The 25,977-nt window shown below is 48.8% G+C and overlaps 4 protein-coding genes across 4 annotated transcripts in view; 3 read left to right on the plus strand and 1 right to left on the minus strand.

The window, feature by feature from the left end:
* LOC309541245 (uncharacterized protein) overlaps positions 1-25,977 on the minus strand; it is a 328,128-nt gene that overhangs the window by 163,323 nt on the left and 138,828 nt on the right. The window lies entirely within an intron of this gene.
* The window catches only part of LOC309541360 (uncharacterized protein), a 47,100-nt gene that overhangs the window by 3,070 nt on the left and 18,053 nt on the right, over positions 1-25,977 (plus strand). The window contains exon 3 of the mRNA XM_082239164.1: positions 1,471-1,586. The gene's annotated coding sequence lies outside the window, so the exon portion shown is untranslated. The remainder of the gene's footprint in view (positions 1-1,470; positions 1,587-25,977) is intronic.
* Positions 1,577-6,036, plus strand: LOC309541381 (uncharacterized protein). The gene is made up of 2 exons (XM_082239204.1): positions 1,577-1,663; positions 2,559-6,036. Exon 2 carries the CDS (start codon positions 2,802-2,804, stop codon positions 3,918-3,920), a length of 1,119 nt encoding a protein of 372 aa, XP_082095330.1. The 5' UTR covers positions 1,577-1,663; positions 2,559-2,801; the 3' UTR covers positions 3,921-6,036.
* The window catches only part of LOC309542342 (uncharacterized protein), a gene marked incomplete at its 3' end in the record, with an annotated part of 60,519 nt that continues 45,368 nt past the window's right edge, over positions 10,827-25,977 (plus strand). The window contains exons 1-2 of the mRNA XM_082241073.1: positions 10,827-12,256; positions 24,774-24,918. The remainder of the gene's footprint in view (positions 12,257-24,773; positions 24,919-25,977) is intronic.

Consider the following 25,977-nt stretch of genomic DNA (forward strand, 5'->3'; position numbering starts at 1 on the left):
AGCCCTCTCAGCATCACCCTTGAGCCAGTGCCACCGACTGGACTCATCCACTTCAGCCCCGACTGGGCCAGGCGAGCTGGGGTAGCACTTCCAGAGACCTTCTGCACAGGAACAGGTCAAAGTGCTGTGGACTCACAACTCAGAGTTGTGAGCACCAGATTCACTCCCGAAGACAGTCGTTGCACAGCAGAGTACAGCAGAGCATAAACCACTCGGAGAGCAGCTCTGTAGAATAACTACTTTTATTCTATCTCCAACTATCATACAAACTATATACAGAGCTAAATGGAGAAGCTAGACTGCACTGAGAGTCTGCAGCTGCTCTTAGCAGCAACCTTATCTATACAGAGATAACACACTCTTTCTCTAACACTCAGTCTCTCTCTCTCTCTCTCTCTCTCTCTCTCTCTCTCTCTTGTGAGGCTGGAGCGAAATAAGTGGAGAGCAGAAACCGCCCCCCTCCTCTCTGGAGAATCAGCAGAGAACATCAGCAGATTCTTGGAATGGGAGGGGTGAAATCTCCTCAAGCCTCATGTATCACACGGCAGTCGTCCAAGCGGGAGATCACCAGAGCATGCACCACTCTGGGGAGACAGTCTCCAGGCATGGAGGGTCTCAGCTGGCATACCAGATGGAACTGGTAGACAGCTGCCCTGGACACAGAATTGACCTGTGCATGGACAGCTGTGAGTCCAAAATGACCCCCAGGTTGTGCACCTAGTCCTTTTGGGGCACAGTTACCCCCATCAGGTCTAGGGAGTCTTCCACACCTGCCTGCCCCCTGTCCCCCTGGGACAGTATTTCTTTCTTATCAAGATTCAACCTCAATCTGTTAGCCGCCATCTATCCTCCAAGTGCCTCCAGACACTTACACAGGACCTTCACTGGTTCCAATTTAAAAGAGAGGAAGAGCTGGGCATCATCCACATACTGGGGAACACCCAGCCCAAACCCCCTGATGATCTCTCCCAGCGTCTTCATATAGATATTAAAAAGCATGGGGAGAGGACGGAGCCCTGAGGCACCCCACAAGTGAGCTCCCAGGGGTCAGAACACTCATCCCCCAACACCAATTTCTGGACATGGCTCAGGAGGAAGGAGGGGAACCACTGCATAGCAGGGCCCCCAGCTCCCCTAGAGGGTCTAGAAGGATACCATGGTCAAAGGTCTCCAAAGCTGCTGAGAGATCCAGCAGAACCAGGAAAGAGCTTTCCCCTTGGTCTCTAGCCCATCGGAGATCATCAAGCAGCGCAACCAGGGCAGTTTCAGTCCCATGATGAGGCCTGAATCCCAATTGGAAGGATCATGGTGGCAGAAGCTTTCCTGGTCCTGCAGCCCACAAAAGCTCCAGCCACAAGACGTTCATTAGCTTTGAAGGGGCCACTGGATTTGTGGTCTTTTCTTCAAAAGACAAATATTCTGAATACCTTTACAGTGACGTATGATGTAAATAGCGCTTCTGTTTTCCAGAATTCCCCAGCCCACCAAGGATTTGAGACCCAGCAGGTATCCTCACCTGGTTTAGCCGGCCGGTTGAAGCCGTTCCTGGGATTGTGGCCCTTTTGAATGCTGACAGCTTCTCTCAGGTGAGAGCTGAGTGCAGGGTGGGGACCAATGGTGGAATAATTACTCCAGAAGGTGGACTACATTTCCTCCACCAAAGGTACTACCGCTCCCCTAACACCCCAAGACATCCTATAATTATGATATTTAAGACAGATCAGGAATAAATTCATATCACAAGAAATAACACAACTTCAGGTTGTTAATGAATCAACACCACATATTCAAGGTTGACGTTTCCACTAAGTACAGTTATCTCCTCGCCTTGAATATCCTGCTTTTCAGTGCCAGATTATGATGGTCCTCTGTCATAAGGCAAGCGCAGGATCAGGCAGCACATCATCATTATAAAGAACCATTTGGGTCGGTGTTTCCGCCTGGGATTCCCATGTGCCAGCTGCTTTCCTTCTGCTTCTCCTGCTCTCTCCATACAATGCAAGGCATGTAGACAGAGGTCCATCTCCAAGAACAGGAGCTTCCCTGAGCACCCATTCAGCTGACGCCAAGCACCAAGCCTTGTCACTAGTTCTCTAACTGACCCAGACCACAGTCCCTGGAAGAGATGTAGACCTGGGTCTCACAAAATAGTTCATATGGACCTCCTGAGGCCAATGGGACTATGCAGGTGACTCATAAAGATCTAGAGGTGGATGGAGGATTATGATGCAGACAATGGGGAATGTCCAGAGGAAAAATGAACCAGAGAAAGAGAGGGCCTTTTCATGGAGAGAGAGAGTAGCTGCCTTTCCTTTGAGGAAACAATTGATTTGAAAAGGCTGTTTTCCAAGATCATGCTGCTTTATCAATGATGATTGAGGATTATGAAAGGTTGCTGATGCATTACTATCATTTGACATCATTGCATCTTCATTTCCTAAAAACTGGGAACATGGGTAGGAGGCAGGGGAATGTAGGAGATGCTGAAATAAGAGAAGGTGCTAACGGCGCTTGCTGTGTTCTCTTCCCCTTTCTTCTCTTCCTTGAAACCCAAACAGGATTTCCTTCCCTCCCACTTTGAAGAAGGTGATGGAGAAGACATTCAGAATTCTGAGGGATGGGGCACTTTGGTATCATTAGGTATAGACATTTAAATGTGTGAAATGTGGAATATGCTTCACTGAATGAGCACACATAGCTCACATCAACGACCTCCAACAGGGGAGAAACCATTGAAAGGTATGGAGTGTGGGCAAAGTTTCACTGATAGTGGAAAACTTAGAACACATCAGTGAACTAACATGGGCAAAAAAGAATTCCAATGCAGGGAGCGCAGGAAGAACTTCAGTCAACATGGACACTTAAGTTTACATCCACAGTTTCACACAGGGGAAAAACCTTTTAAATGTCTGGATTGTGGAAAGAGCTTCAGTCGGAGTGATAGAACACATCAGAGGACTCACACAGGGGAGAAACCTTTTAAATGCATGGATTGTGGAAAGAGCTTCAGTCAGAATGGACACTTAAGTTTACATCAACGTACTGACACAGGGGAGAAACCATTTAAATGCCTGGAGTGCGGAAAGAGCTTTAGTGAGAATGGAAACCTTAGAAGACATCAACGGACTCACACAGGGGAGAAACCATTTAAATGCCTGGAGTGCGGAAAGATCTTCAGTTTCGGTGGAAACCTTAGAACACATCAACGAACTCGCACAGGGGAGAAACCATATGAATGTATGGAGTGTGGAAAGAGCTTCAGTTTCAATGCAGACCTTAGAACACATCAACGAACTCACACAGGGGAGAAACCATTTAAATGCATGGAGTGCGGAAAGTGCTTCAGACAGAATGGAGAGCTTAGAAAACATCAACGGACTCACACAGGGGAAAAACCATATAAATGCATGGAGTGCGGAAAGTGCTTCAGTCAGAATGGAGTCCTTAAATTACACCAGCGAATTCACACAGGAGACAAACCATTTAAATGTATGGAGTGCGGAAAGTGCTTCAGTCAGAATGGAGACCTTAAATTACACCAGCGAATTCACACAGGAGAGAAACCATTTAAATACATGGAGTGCGGAAAGTGCTTTTGTCAGAATGGAGTCCTTAAATTACACCAGCGGATTCACACAGGAGAAAAACCATTTAAATGTATGGAGTGCGGAATGAGCTTTAGTGATAATGGAACTCTTAAAAAACATCAACGGACTCACACAGGGGAGAAACCACTTAAATGCATGGAGTGCGGAATGAGCTTTGGTGATAATGGAACTCTTAAAAAACATCAACGGACTCACACAGGGGAAAAACCATTTAAATGCATGGAGTGCGGAAATTGCTTCAGTCAGAATGGAGACCTTAGAAAACATCAACGGACTCACACGGGGGAAGAACCATTTACATGTATGGAGTGAGGAAAGAGCTTCAGTCAGAGTGGACACCTCAATATACATCAACGGACTCACACAGGGGAGAAACCATTTAAATGTATGGAGTGCGGAAAGAGCTTCAGTCAGAGTGGACACCTCAATATACATCAACGGACTCACACAGGGGAGAAACCATTTAAATGCCTGGAGTGCAGAAATTGCTTCAGTCAGAATGGAGACCTTAGAAAACATCAACGGACTCACACAGGGGAGAAACCATTTAAATGCCTAGAGTGCGGAAATTGCTTCAGTCAGAATGGAGACCTTAAATTACACCAGCGAATTCACACAGGAGAGAAACCATTTAAATGCATGGAGTGCGGAAAGTGCTTTTGTCAGAATGGAGTCCTTAAATTACACCAGCGGTTTCACACAGGAGAAAAACCATTTAAATGTATGGAGTGCGGAAAGAGCTTTAGTGATAATGGAACCCTTAAAAAACATCAACGGACTCACACAGGGGAGAAACCATTTAAATGCATGGAGTGCAGAATGAGCTTTGGTTATAATGGGAACCTTAAAAAACATCAACGGACTCACAAAGGGGAGAAACCATTTAAATGCATGGAGTGCGGAAATTGCTTCAGTCAGAATGGAGACCTTAGAAAACATCAACGGATTCACACGGGGAAAAAACCCATTTACATGTATGGAGTGCGGAAAGAGCTTCAGTCAGAGTGGACACCTCAATATACATCAACGGACTCACACAGGGGAGAAACCATTTAAATGCCTGGAGTGCAGAAATTGCTTCAGTCAGAATGGAGACCTTAAATTACACCAGCGAATTCACACAGGAGAGAAACCATTTAAATGCATGGAGTGCGGAAAGTGCTTTTGTCAGAATGGAGTCCTTAAATTACACCAGCGGTTTCACACAGGAGAAAAACCATTTAAATGTATGGAGTGCGGAAAGAGCTTTAGTGATAATGGAACCCTTAAAAAACATCAACGGACTCACACAGGGGAGAGACCATTTAAATGCATGGAGTGCAGAATGAGCTTTGGTTATAATGGGAACCTTAAAAAACATCAACGGACTCACACAGGGGAGAAACCATTTAAATGCATGGAGTGCGGAAATTGCTTCAGTCAGAATGGAGACCTTAGAAAACATCAACGGATTCACACGGGGAAAAAACCCATTTACATGTATGGAGTGCGGAAAGAGCTTCTGTCAGAGTGGACACCTCAATATACATCAACGGACTCACACAGGGGAGAAACCATTTAAATGCCTGGAGTGAGGAAAGAGCTTTAGTGATAATGGAAAACTTAGAAAACATCAACGGACTCATACAGGAGAGAAACCATTTAAATGTATGGAGTGCGGAAAGAGCTTTAGTTTCAATGCAACCCTTAAATTACACCAGCGGACTCACACGGGTGAAAAACCATATGAATGTATGGCGTGTGGAATGATCTTCAGTCAGAGTGGGCACCTCAATATACATCAACGGACTCACACAGGAGAGAAACCATTTAAATGTATGGAGTGCGGAATGAGCTTTGGTGATAATGGGACCCTTAAAAAACATCAACGGACTCACACAGGGGAGAAACCATTTAAATGCATGGAGTGCGGATAGTGCTTCAGTCATTATGGAAATCTTAGAAAACATCAGCAGACACACAGGGGAGAAACTGTTTAAATGTATGGACTGTGGAAGGAGCTCCAGTCAGAGTGGAACCCTTGATTTATGTGAAGAAACTCACACAAAACACAAACCTTATAAATGTCAGGAAAGTCAATAGAGGTTCAGTCTTGGTGAAAATTCTAAATCAACAGATTCACGGACAGGAAGAACCTTTGGAGTTGAAACCCTAGAAACCATCAACAGACTCAAAGAGGAGAAGCAGTTTAATTGTAAAGATTGCAAAAAGTTCTTTATTTACAATGTAGTGTTTAAGGAAAATCCAGAGACTCTCAGATGTAAGAACCCATTTAGATGTATGGAGTGTTGGAGGTCTTCCTCTCAGAGTCCACTCTTTTCTTCATAGAAATGAACTCAGGAGGAAATCTGTCTTTAACACATGTTGTGTATGTGAAGTTCTGGTTTTTTATGTGTAAAACTCTATCGTAATAAAATATTAAAGGCAATGTCAAACAATGTGATTATGATCTAAGATGTAAAGTGCCTTTTGATAGAGAAGGGCAGAGTGTTTGTCTGGATTGTTGGTGGTCAATGAGGATTAGGGTTGGGCGATATATTGTCCAAACTGGTTTCTAGACCATATCATGATAACCTTTCAAAAACAATTGATATGGCAACACACCAAGAATCACAGTGTGTGTTTCCAGGATGCTCATTTGCCTGGAAGCCACTGGCAGAAAGCCCCTGAATATGCTGAGTTGCTGACTTCCCTCCCAGGCGACAGGAAGCGAAAGACACACCTCCATTGCTCTGTGTCCTTCCAGCCTCTTTCCTCCCTTGTTCCCTTCTGCTGGTTTGTGTGCCTGACTTAGATATCCTGTGTGCTGTATTTGTTTACTGCTGAAACTGCTTTACTCAAGCATGAAAAATTGGTGCATATGTGTGTGACTGGTTTTTGCACCAAACTTTCTCACCACCACCATGTGTGATCTCCAAACAACACAAGTGTAGCATATGTAGAGTGTGAGTGTGAGTGTGTGTGAAATTCGTACAAACTGGATGATGGGGGGGGGGGTTCCTGCTACAGTTCCCCCCTTCGGAGATAAGATTGCAAAGGTGGCTACTTTGCAATCCTTTTCTCCACACAATTTAAGGTGGTAAATATTAACCTGCTATTCTCCGTCCCAGATGCGTGTGTCCATGTGAACCTGAAAGGGACTTGGATGTCACGATTCTCAAGGATATTTGCATAGAAATATAACAGTGTAACAGTGCACATAGTTAGACATAAAATTAATATTTTTTTGCTCAGTTGCTTGTGGTATTCTAGAACCTTGGAAGAAATATTTTCTCAATAGTGGTCTATGCTTTGCATTTAGCAGGAAGGTCCACTAATGACTGAAAAATGCAGTTTGCTTTGCCCCCCGCCATTTTTGTGTTCTCACGTGTCAAGGTAGCTCTTCTGTGGTCTCACACCGGCATGGTGTCACAGTAGTGGCAATCCCTGGTGAATTCACTTAGGGCTTTCATATTAACCATGTTGCCTGGCACTCACCACAGCTGGCACAGGTTTGGACACGTCATGAGAGAAATGTCTTTGCCTTGGCCATTCCATGGGAATTTATTATTATAGGCTCTGGTCTTGCAGTCATGGGAAGTTGCTCACTTGCACTTTAAGGACCAAAAGCTAATTGCAGCCTGGATACACTTGCCCAATTCAAACTGAGTCCAATTTGAATTTATCTTGCCCCATGGTTCTCAACTTTTCAAACCAATCTGTTAAAACAAAACCATTCTTAAAGGGCACTTGTCCAAATAAGTCAATTTAACTCTATAAGGGATTATTCCTGCGAAACCAAAGCATATACACCTTCCTGAAGCTTCTCCTTCGTAAAGTGAGTTTTAGCACATTTTTAAAAATGGGTAGGGAAGTTTGCAGAGTGCCAGGTGAAACAACGAAATGTGGTTATAAATTTATCTAATTCTAAACATTGGACTACATAATAGCCTGATCTGTTAAAAAAGCATAAAATGTATGAGAATCCTCCACTGGGGGTGTAAGGAATAAGACATTAAACATAAAAACAATTACACACAAAAATAGCCCCCCCACCTTTGTGGAAATAACACACTGTCAGACACATTTCAACATTCCTACGTAATAACACATAATACAAAAAAACTAATTAAATATCAGTTGGATATCTTGAGACATTTGTGATCTTCTCAATCCTGGAGGTCTTAAGGTTCAAAAGTGAGAAAATGTCCTTGCAATTCAACTCCTCCCCCCTTTGTCAGCCCCACTTCCCCTTTGCAAGAAATTGCTGTGGCCACTTTGAAAACTTTGGTGTCTGTTGTTGTTGCAGGTCTTGTGGTGGGGAAGCTTTTCATTGGATCTGTAGTAACACATTTGTAGAAGTGATATCCTGTAAGGGGCAGGGTTTTGGGGACTTAAAAGACAGAGTTAGAAAAGGGAAAAGGCGAAAGGCAAAAAGGATGTCCTTCAGTTTCCGTGGGAAGCTGCAAATAAAAATCCTAGCGGATTAAGCATTTTATTCATTTCTATATTATTATTACATTTTCATACTGTTATTATCTGCTAAGTTTGTTTGCTTTCCTTCACTTTTTTCTTCCATATTATTAAATAAAAAAATTACTCCACATGTAGAGAAAGAGCACTGTAAAAAAATACAAGAAAGGTTAAAATAAATAAAAAGAAAGCAAAAAATTAGATTACCAGTCAGATGAAAACAGAGTTGACGCAAAGACATCAGATTCAGAAAATAATTATTATTAAATAATACAAAGATATTATCAAAACCACACAGATTACTACTGGACTAAAAATGGGGGGGGGAATGGAAAAACGCTTAAAATTCAGCATGCGCTTTCTGATAAGTAGAACTTGATTAAAATGACTTTCAACATATGATTGACATGTCCTCAAAGTAAAAAAACACACACACAATGACCTATGAGGAACCAAAAATAAATAAATGCTAAGACACACAATTTTTAAGAAACCTGAAGTAACCTGTTTTGGCATTCTAACATCCCAAATGAAAATAAAATAGTGTTTCTTGATGTGACAACATCGGCTAGAATGTTAAGTGGGAAATGACTTAATACCAAGAAAAATTGAATGGCAATTTAAAGTTGTGCAAGTACCTTGAACTAGCCAACATGACAGAATTAATAAGAAATGCTCAGGCAAAAGGTAAACAAATAACATTCCACAAACAATGTTTGGTTGTGCTTCGATTAATTTCATAGACATCATGGAAAAACGGATTAAATAAATGAAAACAGATTATTTGTGCAGCAGGAAACCCCCCCCCCATCATCCAGTTTGTACAAACTTCACACACACTCACACTCACACTCACACACTACATACGCTACACTTCTGTTATAAATTCATAGAAAATCAACCATGCATCGGATTTGCACTGTTCTACAGTGGTGCCTCGCAAGACAAAAAGAATCCGTTCCTCGATTCTCTTCGTCTAGCGGTTTTTTTGTCTTGCGAAGCAAGCCCATTGACAGCTTAGCGGATTAGCGCTACAGCGGTCTAGCGGCTTTTCGTGATCAGCTGTTAAGCGGGTTATCAGCGGAACAGCTGATAGGCGGCTTAGGGAAAGGGGGGGAGTGGGGAAAAAACCGCGGGGACGCGCAAGATTTTTTCGTCTTGCGAAGCAACCCCATAGGGAAATTCGTTTTGCGAAGCGCCTCCAAAACGGAAAACCCTTTCGTCTAGCGGGTTTTCCGTCTTGCGAGGCGTTCGTCTTGCGGGGCACCACTGTACTTTTATTTTACTCCATGAAGGAAGGACTATAAAATGGGGAAGGTTTGATACAGGGCAGCCGTAATCCCTTCACCATCCCAGCACATCCACAGGAGCCCTGCCCAGTTGCTATGCTAACCCTGATGGTCCTAGACAGAAGACCGTCAAGATCACAAAGAACTTGCATATGGGAGTGGATTCAGCATGGACTGAAACAAAGGACAATGATCTTCCCTTTGGGGGCAGGAAACTGCAAACTCCCCTCTGTCACCTGGAAAGTACTCATGGGGAGGGGGAAAGGGGGAACCAGCCAGGTGACAGGACACTCAGGTTACCACCACAACTCCTCCCTCAACCCCTCCTTTCTGTAATGTATGCATGATGTTTCTGGGGGTGGGCTTGACTTACAGGATGGGAATTCCAAAAGTTTTTATAAGGTCTTGCACACCATTTTTCTGTGTCTTTCCTCTCACCTGCAAGTGAGGGGAGCACCCTGTCGCGACAGTCTTTCTTCAATAAAGACCAAGCCTTCAGGCTGCTGATTTGCTTCAATTTACTCTGGTTGGTGTCTTTACTTTTTGTCCAAGGGAGCCCTCGGATTTTTCCGGTAACAAGGTTTTTTTTTAAAGGATTTCCCCCACAAAATAAACCGCCACAGAGACTGGATTACTTTATTCCTTGCATAAGGGGGGGGGGGAGCCTCTGCCCGCAAACAGATCAACAGCTGGCCTTGCTTTCTTATTGGCCTCATTGTGTTACCTCTGATGGGAGACACAAGGGATGAATTTTACCTGGATGTCTCGTGTGTGTGTGTGTGTGTGTGTGTGTGTGTGTGTGTGTGCAAAAGTCAGAGCCCCATTTTTCCCCGTAACACAGGAGTCACAGAGTCCAAGCTGCTGCTCAATGTACACCAGTACCTAAAACACGGACGGATCTAATCTCGCGGCGTGGGGTGGGGGAGGGAAGGGTTTTGCAATCTAAACATTTTGGGGTGCGAGACCCCACTTTGCGAGTGGATTGCCGGGATCAGCCCCTCCCCCGCTCTCTTGATCCCCAGAAGAAAGAAGGGAGGGGGGAAACCTTCCTATCCGCCCCCCAATTCCTCTCCTCCCCTCCCGGCACATCCTTCTCTCACCCCAACCCCCACAACCCCAAATCCCGCCCCCATCCGTTGCACCCATTTCTTCTCCTCTTCCTCCTCCTCACCATTCGGCTTCTGTTCAGAGAATAAGGGGGGGGGGTGAGCTCCCTCCCAAACGGCCTGCTTCTCCCGCAAGTGGAGCTTCTACGCCGGATTGCTGCTCTGCGACGTAGCTCTAGGGGAGCGCTCTTTTGGAAAGGGGAGGTGGGGCGTCATGGGAGGGGACCCCCTCCCCCACGTCGATGTTGCAGGAAAGGAAAGGAGAATCGGGAGCGAGGACAAAGAGGTAAAGGGGTCGCGGGGGGGAGGGGAGAAAAGGATTCAGAGACCCCCGCCAGCTCCCCCAACTGCCTTCCGTGGGGCCTGGATCCCTGCGTGCGTGCTGCGAAGGGGGCTTTCCTTGGCCCCTTAGGCGCCTTGGCAGCAGTGGACATGGACCACCTACGCAGGGGGTCCCCACGAGGGCCCCCTTGCCCCGTTTCCCCGCGCAGGCATCCCTGGGGCCCTGTAGGCTCCGCACGGATAAAGGCGGGCCATGAAAGGGTTAACGAGCGTGAGGGACACCTGGATAGAGACCCCCCTGTCCCTAATCTGTGCGTCTTGGGGTGGCCCCTCAGGATGGAAAGATGGGGGGTGAGGGCTGAGCCACGCCAAAGGGGGCCTCTGGGTGCAGGGGAGACTCTGGGACAGAGGGAGTCGAGGAAGTGGGGAGGGGAGCATCCCTGGGGCAGGGAGGTGTAGCATTGGGGGGGCATAAGAAACCGTCTTTGGGGAGACTTCTCCATGGTGGCACCTGCGGGGATTCTATGAAGGGGCCGCCTTGGCTTCTCCCTCCCGCCCAAGAATCAGCCACCCCTTTAAGGTGACCAGAGAGGGATCCCTGGAAAGTGAGGGGTCGTGTCCCCCCACCCCTTCCTTCCTGCAAGCTCCATCCTCTTCCCACCCCATGAGCCCCCATAAGCTCCTGCCCTGTCCAGGAAGAGGGGAAGAGAGAGGCCTTCTCAGAAGCAGCTCTTCGTTTCCGCAATCCCACCTAGGAAGCAGCCAGAAACCTTTTCCTCTCTCTCGGGCTTCCATCTTTAAGTTTCTCTTCCACTGCCTGGTTCCAGTACAAAGAAAAGACAGTAAAACATCAGACATTAAAAACCTCCCAATAGAGGGCTGCCTTCAGCTGTCTTCTAAATGTCAGAATGGTGCCCATTTCCTCGCCCTCTGCCTGGTTCCCTATAACTTCACTTCTTGCAGGAGGGGAATCAGCAGAAGATCTTCGAAGGAGGACCTCCCTGTCCAGACTGAGCGATGTTGGTGGAGATGCTCCTTCAGGTCTACAGGGTCGAGGCTGTTGAGGGCTTTAGGTTGCAGATCTTGCTGCTCCATAACGATCTATTTCAGCAAAAAAAATTATTACTGAAGGCAAAGAAGCATAACAGGATAAAAAAAAATAGCAAAACCTTAACTTACGTAAAACCCTAACTTAGCATACCAAAACAGCACTCAAGTAAGAATCACACAAGAAGAGTAGAGAAGTAGCAGACTAGGAAGTGGGACCAGGCGCCTTTCAATACTGTAATTTATAAACAATTCCATGTCAGAGTAACCTTGGGACTGGATAACAAGCCTGGCTCATTCCAGTTTAAACCAGCTTCATCTGGTTCCCCAAAACAAGAAAGGTTCTTCATAACCTCATCGCAACTTATCCCACCACCAGCTCTCAGCAGAAAGGAAACTGCCGAGTTTCAGGAAGCCTGCATTAGATCAATACTTTTCTATGCCTGGAAAATGCAACCATGACACTTTAAAGGTCAGCCCCAACAGTGTGAAATGTGCTTGAAAATCTGCTTGGAGCCAGGTAAGATCCTTTAGAGGAAGTGATATGTGGTCTCGGCGCTGCTCCCATGCAGTTGCAGTTTGGGGTCACCTTCAAAGGGAGTCCCATCTAGACCACAAAGCAGTAGTCCAAGCTGGAAATAACCAGAGCATGCACCACTCTGGCGAGACAATCTGCGGGGAAGGAGGGTCTCAGCCTGCATTCCAGATGGAGCTGCTAGACAGCTGCCCTGAACACAGAATTGACCTGCACCTCCTTGGTCAGCTGTGAGTCCAAAATGACCCCTAGGCTGCACAGCTGGTTATTTAGGGGCACAGTTACCCCATCAGGACCAGGGGGTCCCCCACACCTGCCCATCCCTTTGTTCACCAGGGACAGTACTTCTGTCTTCTCAGGATTCAAGCTCAATCTGTTAGCCACCATCCATCTTCAAACCACCTCCAGGCACCAACACAGTGCATTCACCACCTTCACTGGTTCTGATTAAAATGAGAAGAAGATCTGTGTATCACCCAAATATTCGTGAACACCCAGCCCCAAACCCCTGATGATCTCTCCCAGCAGCTTCATATAGATACTAAAAAGCATGGGGGAGAGGACAGAGCCCTGAGGCACCCAACAAGTGAGAGCCCAGGGGTCAGAACACTCATCCCCCAACACCACTTTCTGGACATGGCCCAGGAGGAAGGAGGGGAACCACTGCATAGCAGAGCCCCAGCTCCCCTAGAGGGTCCAGAAGGATACCAAGGTCACAGGTCTCCAAAGCCACTGAGAGATCCAACAGAACCAGGAAACAGCTTTCCCCTCAAACTCTAGCACATCGGAGACCATCAACAAGCACAACCAGGGCAGTTTCTGTCGCATGATGAGGCCTGAATCCCAATTGGATCATGGTGGCAGAAGCTTTCCTGCTCCTGCACCCCCAAAAGCTCCAGGCACAATATTTTCATTAGCTTTGAAGGGGCCACCGGATACTTGGTGTGCTGGTCCCGGGGGAGAAAGGTACTAATACCGTATCCGAAGTTCAGTCCAGAGTCACTAGCAGGGTAGACGTTCACTAGATGAGACGTGAGGTCCGAAACAGGGAGCCGGGTGGGGGAGCAGGAACGCTGGTAGGGCAGCAGCAGGAAGCCAGGCGGGTAACAGGAACACTGGTGGGTCAGCAGCGGGTAGCCGGGCGAGGAACAGGAACACCGGAGAGTAGAAGCAGGAAGCCGGGCGTGGAACAGGCACACCGGGAGTGCAGATCTAGGTCTGGGAAAAGCAGGTACTCCACAACGACGTTGCTCCCGCAACCTGGGACCGGGCTGCCTGACCTTTATCTTCTTCTAAGACCGGGGGCGGTCCCGGCCCCCAGGAGCCCCGCCTCTCCTGGCCTTAAGGCGAGCACTCCTCCTGGGAGAGACCAGTTCCCTTCGCCTCTCTGCCCTAAGCCTCTGCAGTTCAGGAGAGGCCGAAGGGTTACTGGGCCCCAGGGGAGGCTCACCTGTAGCCACTGAGTCCTCCAGCACCTCTGGGGCCAGAATGGTCTCACCTGGTGCCTGCCCCTGAGGATCTGGCACAGGTGCAGGCTCCTCAGCATCTAGGCCTTGCCCCAGTTCAGCTGGCCCTGGAGGCGGGGACTCCTGTGCCGGCTGGGATTCCTCCGGTTCACTCTCAGACTCAGAATCCCAGGCCATCACACCATCCCCCCTCCCAGCCCCCCCCTCAATTGAGGGTCCGGACCCGGCTTGTTGGGGTACGCCGCATGAAACTCTCGGAGGCAGGCAGGCGCGTGGACGTTGGCCGCTGGTTCCCAGGAACGGTCCTCCGGCCCATACCCCTTCCAGTCTATAAGATACTGCAGCTTTCCCCTGCGGTATCGGGAGTCCAGAATGCGTTCCACCTCGTACTCCGGCTCTCCCTGAACCAAAACCGGCTGCGGTCGGGGACGGTTCGGGTGGAACTCGTCAGGTGGGGCCACCAGACTCAGAAGGAACCTGTGGAATACCGGGTGAACCTTCAGGGTTGCTGGCAACCGGAGACGGAATGCCACCGGCGAGACCTGGTGCACGATGGGGAACGGGCCGGTGAAACGGGCGTCCAGCTTCCGCGAAGGTCGAGAAGGGTGGAGGTGGCGAGTGGAGAGCCATACCAGATCACCAACGTGGAGTTCTGGCCCCACCTGGCGGTGGCGGTCGGCCTGGAACTTGTACGCCTCCTTGGCCTGGCGCAGCTGCTCCATCAATAGCTGTTGCTGGGACTGGAGCTCCTGAAGCCACTCTGTCACCGCAGGGACCGCAGATGCCGGCAGCACATCCGGAAACAACCGTGGATGAAAACCGTAGCTGGCCTGGAACGGGGTCTGCTGGGTGGACGCATTCACCGCGTTGTTATAAGCGAACTCCGCCAAGGCTAGGTGGTCGACCCAGTCATCCTGCTGGTAGCTGCAGTAACACCGGAGGTACTGCTCCAGCACCGCATTCGCCCGTTCCGTCTGGCCATCAGTCTGTGGGTGGTAAGCAGATGAGAGACAGACCTCTGTTCCGAGGGCCTGGTGCAAAGAACGCCAAAACCGGGACGTGAACTGAACGCCACGGTCGGACACCACACGCTCAGGTAGGCCATGCAGGCAGAAGACATGCTGAAGGTACAGCTGAGCGGTTTCCTTAGCTGAGGGTACGGATGGGCAGGGGGCACAGTGCACCATCTTCATGAAATGGTCGGAGAAAACTAGGAGGCAGGTGTAGCCCCGAGACGGGGGTAGCTCCACTACAAAGTCCAGAGAAACTGTGTGCCAAGGACATGGTGGAACCGGCAACGGCTGAAGAAGGCCAGGGGGTCGCCCGATAGGCCCCTTGGCCCGCCAGCAGACATCACAACCAGCGACGTAGCAAGCCACGTCAGCCTTCAGACGGGGCCACCAAAACTCCCGGCTTACCAGATGGGCGGTCCGATACCGCCCAAAGTGCCCCGCTGCTGGAACATCATGGGTCATCCAGAGAACCTCAGCCTGCAGCGGCCCTGGTGGGATGTACAGGCGCCCGTGGTGCAGCAGAAGACCCTGATGCAAGACCAGCCCTGGATACTGAGGGCATGATCCTTCGGCCAGTTCCCGGAGTCGTTCCTGGGCCCAAGCGTCGACCCGCTGCTGTTCCTGCACCCGAGCCTGCAGTGGCTCAACCTCCTGGGTGGCCAGGAATGCAGCTGGTGGTAGAATCGTGGTGGGTACTGCTTGCTGTACCGTGTCTGCGTTGTCTTCAGGTTTCCGGGACAGGGCATCCGCCTTCTGGTTTTGAGAGCTAGGGATGTAGCGGATCCGGAACTGGAACCGGGAAAAGAACAACGCCCACCGGATCTGCCTTTGGTTCAGCTTGCGGGTGGTCTGGAGGTACTCCAGGTTCCGGTGGTCGGTTCTCACCTCCACCGGGAGATGGTGGCGCCAAACCTCAAAGCCACCTTGATGGCCAGTAGTTCCCGCTCCCACACAGTATAGTTACGCTCCGCTGGCAGGAGCTGGCGGGAATAGAAGGCGCAGGGTAAGAGTGGCGCTTCCGGTCCGCACTGCTGAGACAAGACGGCACCGAGAGCCGTACTGGAGGCGTCAGTCTCTAGCACAAAGGGTCGAGAAGGATCCGGATGCTGCAAGATTGGCGCTCTCTGGAAACAGGCCTTCAACCCTTGAAATGCCTCCTCTGCCTCCTTGTCCCAGGAAAACGGTGTCTTGGGGCGCAGTAGCCGGGTCAACGGGGTGGTGCGATGAGCATAATCCGCAATGAAGGTCCGGTAATAGTTGGCGAACCCCAGGAAACGCTGTAGGTCCTTGCGGTTCCGAGGTGCCGCCCATTCTCGAACCGCTGCCACCTTTCCAGGATCCATCTGCACCCCACCTGGTGAGAGTCGGTGACCCAGGAAGTCCACTGACCGCTGATGGAACTCGCACTTGCTGAGCTTCGCATACAGACGGTGCTCGCGCAGGCGCTGCAGCACGGTCCGGACATGACCCTCGTGGCGCGCCGGGTCACGGGAGTAAACCAGAATGTCATCCAAGTACACCACCACGTACTTGTCTAGCAAGTCCTGGAACACGTGGTTGATGTACCGTTGAAACACAGCAGGCGCGTTGCACAAACCGAAGGGCATAACCAGGTATTCGAACTGCCCGTACCGGGTCCCAAATGCGGTCTTCCACTCATCCCCGGCTCGGATCCGAATCAAATTGTAGGCACCCCGGAGGTCTAGCTTGGTGAACACCTGCGCCCCTTGCACCCGCTCCAGTAACTCTGAAATCAGGGGCAAGGGGTACCGGTCTGGGATGGTAATTTTGTTCAGGGCCCGGTAATCATGGCAAAGGCGGAGCTCCCCACATTTCTTTTTAACAAAGAGCACTGGCGCAGCAGTGGGCGAGGTAGAAGGCCTGATGAACCCACGCTCCAGGTTCTTGCGCAAGAAGTCCTGCAAAGCCTCGCGCTCTGGCTCTGTTAAAGAGTATAAGCGACTCACCGGTAGGGGCGCTCTGGGCTGAAGGTCTATGCCGCAGTCAAAGGACCGATGCGGTGGCAGCTGGTCTGCCCCCCGTTCCTCGAACACGTCGTAATAGTCCCGGTACTCAGCGGGGAGCGTTGCAGCAGCCTCCTCAGTGGGCGCAGCTGCTAGCATTTCAGTCTCAGCAGGAGAACTTGGGTCTGGGAAGTGTACAGTCCGTTTGACCCAGTCAATCTGCACATTGTGAGCCTCCAGCCAGTCCATCCCAAGCACCAGGGGGAACCGGGGCATGGAGGCAATATCCAAAGTTCGCATCTCACGGTGCTGCTGGAGACACAGAACCAGGGGCTGGGTCTCCTGAGTAACGGCTCCCGAACGCAGGAGCCGTCCGTCGATTGCCTCCACCTGTACCGGTTCTGGCTTGTTCGGAAGTGGCACCCGATGATGGGCAGCAAATGCAGCGTCCATATAAGAGCGGGTTGCCCCCGAATCCACTAGAGCATGGGTAAGGATCCAGGGCCCACTTGGAGGGTATAGACGTACCGGAACCATAAGGTGTTGTAGTTCAATTGGTGCGGCCCCATCCTGTGCTGTTTGGGACCCCAGGTAGCCAGGGCCATCAGCTACTGGGGTTGGCGGTTTCCCCTGTGGCTGGCGTTTCTCAGGACAGGACCGGGCATAGTGTCCGCTTCCGCCACAATAGAGACATAGATTCCCCTCCCGACGCCGTGACTTCTCTGCGGGGGAGAGGCGTGGCCTCACTGCCCCAAGCCGCATAGGTTCCTCCAATGACTCAGCTGTGCCTGTGGGGCTGCTGGTAGAAACTGGTGCCGAGAACTGGAAGTGCCGGCGGCCCAGAGCCTGACGACGATCCTCTAACCGATCGTCTATCTGTAGACTCCGTTGAATGAGGGTGTCTAGCATGGTGGGGCGTTCCATAGTGGCCAGCTGGTCCAGTATCTCGTCTGAAAGCCCCTCGAGATACTGGTCCCGAAGAGCAGAGTCATTCCAGGTCAAGTTCTGTGCCAGCAACCGGAATTCCGTGGTGTATGCGGCCACCGTGGACTTGCCCTGTTTCAACTGCCGAATCGCCCGGTTGGCTTGACTCCCCTTCTGGGGGTTGCTGAACGCGGCCTCCAACAGATTGCAAAACCCCACATAGTCCGCCAGCAAAGTCCTGCCTGAGCAGCGGCAACGCCCACTTGGCCGCCTGGTCTTTTAACAAACTAATCAAAAAGTGCACCTTAGTGCGGTCGTCAGGGAAGTTCCGGGCGCGCCCCTGAATGTACAGCTTGGCCTGGGCAAGAAACATGGGAAAGCTGGCCGGGGCCCCATCAAATTTCTCAGGCAAGGCCACTGGGTACTTGCCAGGAGCTGGGGTGTCGGCCCCAGGAGCCGGTAGGGCGTCCAACCGCTGCTGAAGTGCCGTAACCGCATTACTGAGCTGCTGCATGGTGTGCGTTAAGGCCTGGTTCTCCTGGGCTATTGCCAACAGTCTAGCCGCTTGGTCGGCCATGGCCTCTGACTCTTCCCGAACGCACCCCAACAAAGAGGGAGTGTGGGTGTGGCGGGAGCAAACTGTGCTGGTCCCGGGGGAGAAAGGTACTAATACCGTATCCGAAGTTCAGTCCAGAGTCACTAGCAGGGTAGACATTCACTAGATGAGACACGAGGTCCGAAACAGGGAGCCGGGCGGGGGAGCAGGAACGCTGGTAGGGCAGCAGCAGGAAGCCAGGCGGGTAACAGGAACACTGGTAGAGCAGAAGCAGGGAGCCAGGCAGGGAACAGGAACACTGGTGGGTCAGCAGCGGGTAGCCGGGTGAGGAACAGGCACACCGGGAGTGCAGATCTAGGTCTGGGTAAAGCAGGTACTCCACAACGACGTTGTGTCCCATTAAACTTTAATTAGTTTAATGCTTATCAAATGTCCAGTGCGCTTCCGATGCGCCAATGTCCCATTACAGCAGAGCTTTTCGCACAGCGGATCAAGAAGGGCTGGAGAGTCAGCATCTTTTCAATAAAGGAATCTTGGAGCAAGCGGTTTGAAACTCAAATAAAAGGTTTATTTACACAAAACAAAAAACCCTGGTGAAGAATCACACATTTCAGCAATCACGCCCCAAAAGGAGAAGGGGGAAGGGGCAAACACACGAGTGAGTTGACTATTTATACAAACTCACATTCCTGGAAGCCTAACGACCTCCAGCTGCTCAGTGATTAGAGCGTCTTGATTAGAGCTTCTTAACCCTTTAATACCAACACCCCCTCTCGCTCGTAACACTGAGCTGTACCAACTTTAATTCAAATTCAAACCAGAACAGAAACATTTATGAGATTGCGGACTCAAAGCTTTTGTAAAACCGTCTGCGAGATTTTCTTGGCTTGGACAATACTTTAGTTCAATTAAACCTTGTTTTACACTTTGGCATACATTTTGATAAAGGATATCCAAATGTTTTGTGTGTGCCTTGAATTGACCTGATTTAGCTAGTTTAATACAAGGTTGATTGTCTTCCCACACTCTGATAGGTAGGGAACATTCTCCAAACAATTCTTGTACCAGTTGCTTATAAAATTCCAGTTCTCTACATACATCTGATAATGCATTGAACTCAGATTCAGTTGAACTTAAAGCTATAAGTGATTGTTTTCTTGATCTCCAACCAATTAGTGCATTTCCAAATTTTATCGCCATTCCTGACACTGATTTTCTATCTGGTCCAGCATCTGCCCAACTGCTGTCGGCCCAACATTCAAGTTGTGTGCTGTCCTCTGCTGATAGTTTTAAGCAAAACCTTTTGGTAGTTTGGAGATACTTTAAAACTCTTTTTACTCCTTGCCAAGCATGCATTGATGGTTTTTCAGCTTGTCTACACAGCATGTTGACAGCATATGTTATATCGGGCCGAGTCCACTGTGCAATGTGGAGTAGACTGCCTATCGCTGACTGGTAAACCCCGGGATTACAGAACTCTGCCTGTTGCTCAGTTTGAGCATCCTTTGTGTAACTTAACTCCATTGGGGTTTTAACACCAGCACAGTTGTCCATTTTAAACCTTTCCAGCAACTGCTGGATCTTAGCTTCTTGGCTGAGCCAATAGTTCCCATCTTCATCTTGCTGAATTTTAACTCCTAGATAAACAGATACATTGCCTAGTGATTTTATCTGAAACCTTTCTCCAAGCTTTGTGGCAAATTGTTGTGCAAGTTTATCGTCCTTTCAACTGTATAATAAATCGTCAACAAATATCAAGACTGCTTCTTGTTCACATCCCGAGCCTTTTAGATAAAGACACGCATCTGCTGCGCTCTTTCTGAACCCCATGCTCTCTAGAGCATCGTTTAAGCAGGAATTCCAATTACGGGCGGACTGTTTCAACCCATAAATGGATTTGTGTAGGCGCCAGACCTGGTTTGGCTTGTCTCCTTCAAAACCTGGTGGTGGCGTCATATAGACTTCCTCCTGTAAGTCTGCATTTAAATAAGCTACATTGACATCAAAATGAAACAGCTTATTTCCCTTCTTAGCTGAAGAAGCTAAAAGCATTCTTAACGACTCCGATCTTGAAGTAGGGGCATACATTTGAGAATAGTGAACTCCTTTGCGCTGCGAAAACCCTTTTGCAACTAGTCGGGCTTTATATTGCAACTCCTCAGTAGTTGTGGGCTTTAAACGATATACCCATCGACAACCTACAGCTTGTTGGCCTTTCGGAAGCTCTGTACTTGTAAACACACCGAGAGACTTCATTGAAGCCATCTCCTTTTCCATTGCTTCCTGCCACTTTGCGGCTTCTGAGCTTGGAAGCTGTTGTACCTCTACATAGCTATCTGGCTCACACTGTGCCATATTTACATATACATTTGTCACCTTAAACCGCTCTGGTGGCTTGCCCTTTGTGGCACGTTTTGATCTGCGCAATTGCTCCTCTTGTGCCCCCTCTGACCGTTGGCTGTCAGAATCTGTCTCAGACTTTATGTCTGGACGTGCCTCTAGGGATAAAGACCTCCGTTTAGATACCTCCCTTGGGCTTGGTGTTGCAGGCGACGTGCTTCGCTTTTGCTGTCTGCTAGGCCTAACGACTGGCGATGTTGGAACACTCTTAGATTCTGGCTTTTCTACCTTAGGAGAAGAACCTTGTGCCTGGTCAGAATCTGCATCTGGACCATGTGCACCATCCCCTTCTGGCTCACCACCCTCTGGACTTTCATTCTCAGCATAAATGCCTAAATCATCTCTCAAAATGTCAGGGTTAGCATGTAAGTGAGTCCATCCGGATTGCTCACAAAATTCAGCGCTCCTACTGAGGACCACTCTTGTAGTATCCCCATCTGGGTTCACGAACCTCCAAGATTTGGCATGTGGTTCGTACCCACAAAAGATGAGTTTCCTAGCCCTTGGACTTCCCTTTTTCCTTAACGCTTTTGGGATAAGTACATAGGCTTGAGATCCAAACACCCGAAAGTAATTAACTTTGGGCTTCTTCCCATATAAAGCAAAATATGGCGTAGTATCAATTACCGAATTATATACTCGGTTCAGAACATGAGTAGCCGTCTGCCAGGCTTCCGCCCAGTAACTTTGAGGAAGTTTAGCATCAAACAACATAGAGTTTGCCAACTCTTGCAGAACCCTGTTTTTACGTTCAGCCACGCCTCCTTCTTGGGGGGAATAAGGTGTAGACAGACGATGCTTAATTCCCTTTTTCTTAAAGAAATTCTGCAACACAGACCCGGTAAATTCTGACCCTCTGTCTGTCTGAAAAGCAAGAACTCTAGTACCGAATTCAAGTTCTACTGCATGAACCCAATTTTTAACTGTTTCTGCAGTATCTCCTTTTGTTTTGAGAGGAAAAAACCATGTAACCTTTGTTTTGTCATCTGAGAGACACAGTGCATACCTCGAACCTCCCATGCTAGCAACAGGCATTGGGCCACATAGGTCCATATGCACAAGTTGGAATACTTTGTCAGATTTCCTATTTGAACTGGGATAGCTGCATCTATGAACCTTCGCCCTTTTGCATGCAGTACAATCCAAATACTTAGTACATTTGTTCAATTTGCACCCTTCTGATAATTCAGGTTGTCTTTTAACATACTGAAAATTAATATGTCCCAAACAGCGATGCAATAAATGAACACAAGAGTTATGGGTAGGTGAGTTCACACAACCAGCATGAACCTGTTCAACTTCATCTGGACTTGTCTCAAAATAATATAACCCATTTCTGCATTTCACCTGCAAAAGAGATACGTTATTCTTTGAAATAGTGCAAACCCCATTTTCAAACACAGTTTTAAACCCATTTCTATCAAGTTCTGACACAGACAAAATACACCCCTTCATTCCCTTTAGCACGTAGGCATCAATTTCTGTTTGCAAACACTTCAAAAACACTGTGCCTACAGTCTCTAAGGAACGTTTAGTTGAATCTGCCATTGTCACGACTTTAAGGGTTTGCAAATGTCTGCAATTCTGCAAACGGACACTAGATGGCGCCACCAGGTGGTGAGATGCACCACTGTCGATCAACCAGCGTAGATTGCTGCCTTGGCCACGCCCTTGCATCAAGGCCATTGCTGAAGCCATGTGCTGTGTGCTGTGGGAGTAGCCACGACCTCCTCCTCCTCTTCGACGTCCCCTGGAACTCCTTGTCTGGTAACTAGGGGCAACGGCCTTGGTGCTGTCTTGACCAGGTTCACGTGTAGAATTCCTGATTAAATGGGAAGAGGAACCACAGCGAAAACAGTGTCTAACTGCAAAAGCATTTACTGTGTTCTCAAACTCAGCATCCCCACTCTTAGGCACAGCATAACTCCCCTTTGAAGACAAACCTCTTTCTCTTTGCCTTTTATCCTGTTCATCAGCAAGTCGAGAAGAAATGTATTCAAGGGTTAATTCCAAAGTTAGCTTCCAAAGTTAAAGCTAGAGTCTCATAGCTTTTATCAAGAGAAGACAACAAAATGTATGACTGCTGCTCCATAGAGAAAGGAATGCCCAGCTGCCTTAGTTGATTAAAGGCTGACACCATTTTGGCAATATGTTCTTTCACACACGCTCCCGGTTGGAGACGTAAATCAAACAAACATCTTGTAGCATGGATCTTGGCCCCCGCAGTGTTTCTGGAATTTAACCGCTGCAGAACCGTCCAGACCTCATGCGTGTTCTTTAACTCAGAAACATAAGGCATTTGCTCTGGTCCCACTGCCAAAACTAGTAGACCTTGGGCTTTCCTGTCACGTTTCTGAGAAGCTGCTGCTGCTTTGTCTTCTGCAGACGCGTCTGCAGCTGCCTGTAAAGGCGGTGCTTCAATACAACTCCACAACTCTTTTGCTTGCAACCAAACCCTTACTCTAGCCTTCCAATCTTGCCAATTTTTCCCATTGAGTCGCGTAAAGGGGACAGTAGAACTTTCCTGGGACTCTGCCATCCTCCCTGGGGCTTAGGAACGATACTCACAGACCTGTAGACCGTCTCCCAGCTGCTGAGGTGGCTCCTCGAGGAATAAGACGTCTTCCAGCGAGTACAAACTGCGCAGTGCCTCTTTAAAACTTTTCCTAGGCACGTTGCAGGACTCAAGCTGCTTTGAAGGCTTTCGTTGTCGGCAACCGCTTCTGTCTTCGCTCCAGTCCTTGCATAAATCACTCTTAACTGCACTCCTTATCTCCTTCTTGACGTACAAACAGCCATAACCTGTCCCATTAAACTTTAATTAGTTTAATGCTTATCAAATGTCCAGTGCGCTTCCGATGCGCCAATGTCCCATTACAGCAGAGCTTTTCGCACAGCGGATCAAGAAGGGCTGGAGAGTCAGCATCTTTTCAATGAAGGAATCTTGGAGCAAGCGGTTTGAAACTCAAATAAAAGGTTTATTTACACAAAACAAAAAACCCTGGTGAAGAATCACACATTTCAGCAATCACGCCCCAAAAGAAAAAAGGAGAAGGGGGAAGGGGCAAACACATGACTGAGTTGACTATTTATACAAACTCACATTCCTGGAAGCCTAACGACCTCCAGCTGCTCAGTGATTAGAGCGTCTTGATTAGAGCTTCTTAACCCTTTAATACCAACACGTTGCTCCCGCAACCTGGGACCGGGCTGCCTGACCTTTATCTTCTTCTAAGGCCGGGGGCGGTCCCGGCCCCCAGGACCCCCGCCTCTCCTAGCCTTAAGGCGAGCACTCCTCCTGGGAGAGACCAGTTCCCTTCGCCTCTCTGCCCTAAGCCTCTGCAGTTCAGGAGAGGCCGAAGGGTTACTGGGCCCCAGGGGAGGCTCACCTGTAGCCACTGAGTCCTCCAGCACCTCTGGGGCCAGAATGGTCTCACCTGATGCCTGCCCCTGAGGATCTGGCACAGGTGCAGGCTCCTCAGCATCTAGGCCTTGCCCCAGTTCAGCCGGCCCTGGAGGCGGGGACTCCTGTGCCGGCTGGGATTCCTCCGGTTCACTCTCAGACTCAGAATCCCAGGCCATCACACTTGGTGGTCTTTTCTTCAAAAGGCCAATATTTTGAATACTTGTAGAGTGACATATGATGTACATAGCGCTTCTGTATTCCTTGTTCCACATCAGAGAGACTTTGATACACAGGTCTGAGCTCATCTCTCCCGCTGAAACTGCTGTGTTAGCAGCACTCCCTGGGCAGTGTGTTTGTGGGGTCCTGGGCTGCCTAGAGAACAAGACCCCCTTCTCAGCCTGGCTAATATGTTCCCAAGGAAAGCAGAGCAATCCGTTAGGCACCAGCTTGGCTGCAGGAGTGGGTGGAAGGAGGTGTGCAGGACAGAATCCAACCCTCTTAGAGACTCCACTCTGGATTTGTATAGGTTTCCCTAAATTGCCTTTTCGTCTCCTGAAAATAACTCACGAGGCAGCAAAGTATTACGACCAGAGGTTTCCTTCTCGATGGGCTTCCTTCCCAGGTTGACAAGCTCCATCTGTCCTTCCCTTTCCTCTGCAGGATGGGCAGAATCTGCCTTCTTGACTGTGGGATTCACTGTTGTTCTCCTCCTCTCCATTCACCAGTGTCTGCCTTCACCTGCAGCAGAATTCCCCAGCCCACCAAGGATTTGAGACCCATCAGCTATCCTCACCTGGTTTAGCCGGCCGATTGAAGCCGTTCCTGGAATTGTGGCCCCTGTTCCATCCTGACAGCTTCTGGAAGACACAGGTGAGAGCTGAGTGCAGGTTGGGGACCAATGGTGGGTAGATTACCCCAGAAGGTGCATGACATGTCCCCCACCAAAGGTACTAACGCTCCCCTAACACTCCATGAGATTGTATGATTATGATATTTAAGACAGAACAGGAACAAATTCATGTCCCCAGAAATAACACAACTTCAGTCCATCAATAAATCAATAGTACATATTCAAGGTACTACATATTCCACGAAGCACAGTTTATCTATTTGCCTTGAATATCCTGCTTTTCAGTGTCATTTTAGGATAGTTCTGCATCAGAAGACGGGCACGAGATCAGACAGCACATCATTCTTTAAAAAACCAAGCTGCTTTATGAACATTGATTGAGGATTATGAAAGTTGCTCATGAATTACTATCATTTGATGACATTGCAACTTCATTTCCTAAAAATTGGGAACATTGGGTATGAGGTGAGGGAATGTAGGAGACGTTGAAAAAGGAGAAGGTGGTAATGGAGATTGATGTGCTCTCTTTTCCTTTGTTCTCTTCCTTGAAACCCAAACAGGATTTCCTTTCCTCCCGCTCTGAAGAAGGAAATGGAGAAGAAAGTCAAAACTCCAGGGAATGGGGCACCTTTCGTTTCATTAGGAATAGACATTAAAATGTGTGAAATGTGGAATATGCTTCATTGAACGACCTCCAACAGGGGAGAAACCATTTAAAGGTATGGAGTGCGGAAAGAGCTTCAGTCAGAGTGGACACCTCAATATACGCCAACGGACTCACACAGGGGAGAAACCATTTAAATGCCTGGAGTGCAGAAAGAGCTTTAGTGAGTGAAGCCGCGAGCCATGGCCGGAGAGCGCTGACTTCTTTCTTGAACATTTGGGCTGCAAAAGTAACAACCCGTGAGTAATACGGAAATTGGACTTAAAATTTCTATTTTAAATTCGGTACGACCGGGGGATGCGTTAAAAGGAAGTCCGCCCCCCGTTTCGCAGACAATTTAAAGGAAGAATTGGATAACTAAGGCCGAGAGACCACTTCTCTGTTTGTGAGATAAAAGTTATTAATTCCACGATTT

This window comes from Podarcis vaucheri, assembly GCF_965113315.1.
Source record: "Podarcis vaucheri genome assembly, chromosome: 10".
Classification (NCBI taxonomy): Eukaryota; Metazoa; Chordata; class Lepidosauria; order Squamata; family Lacertidae; genus Podarcis; species Podarcis vaucheri.

Bases quoted from the DNA above. Each gene is read 5' to 3' on its own strand.
- LOC309541381 (XM_082239204.1), top strand. From the start codon at position 2,802: ATGGGCAAAAAAGAATTCCAATGCAGGGAGCGCAGGAAGAACTTCAGT.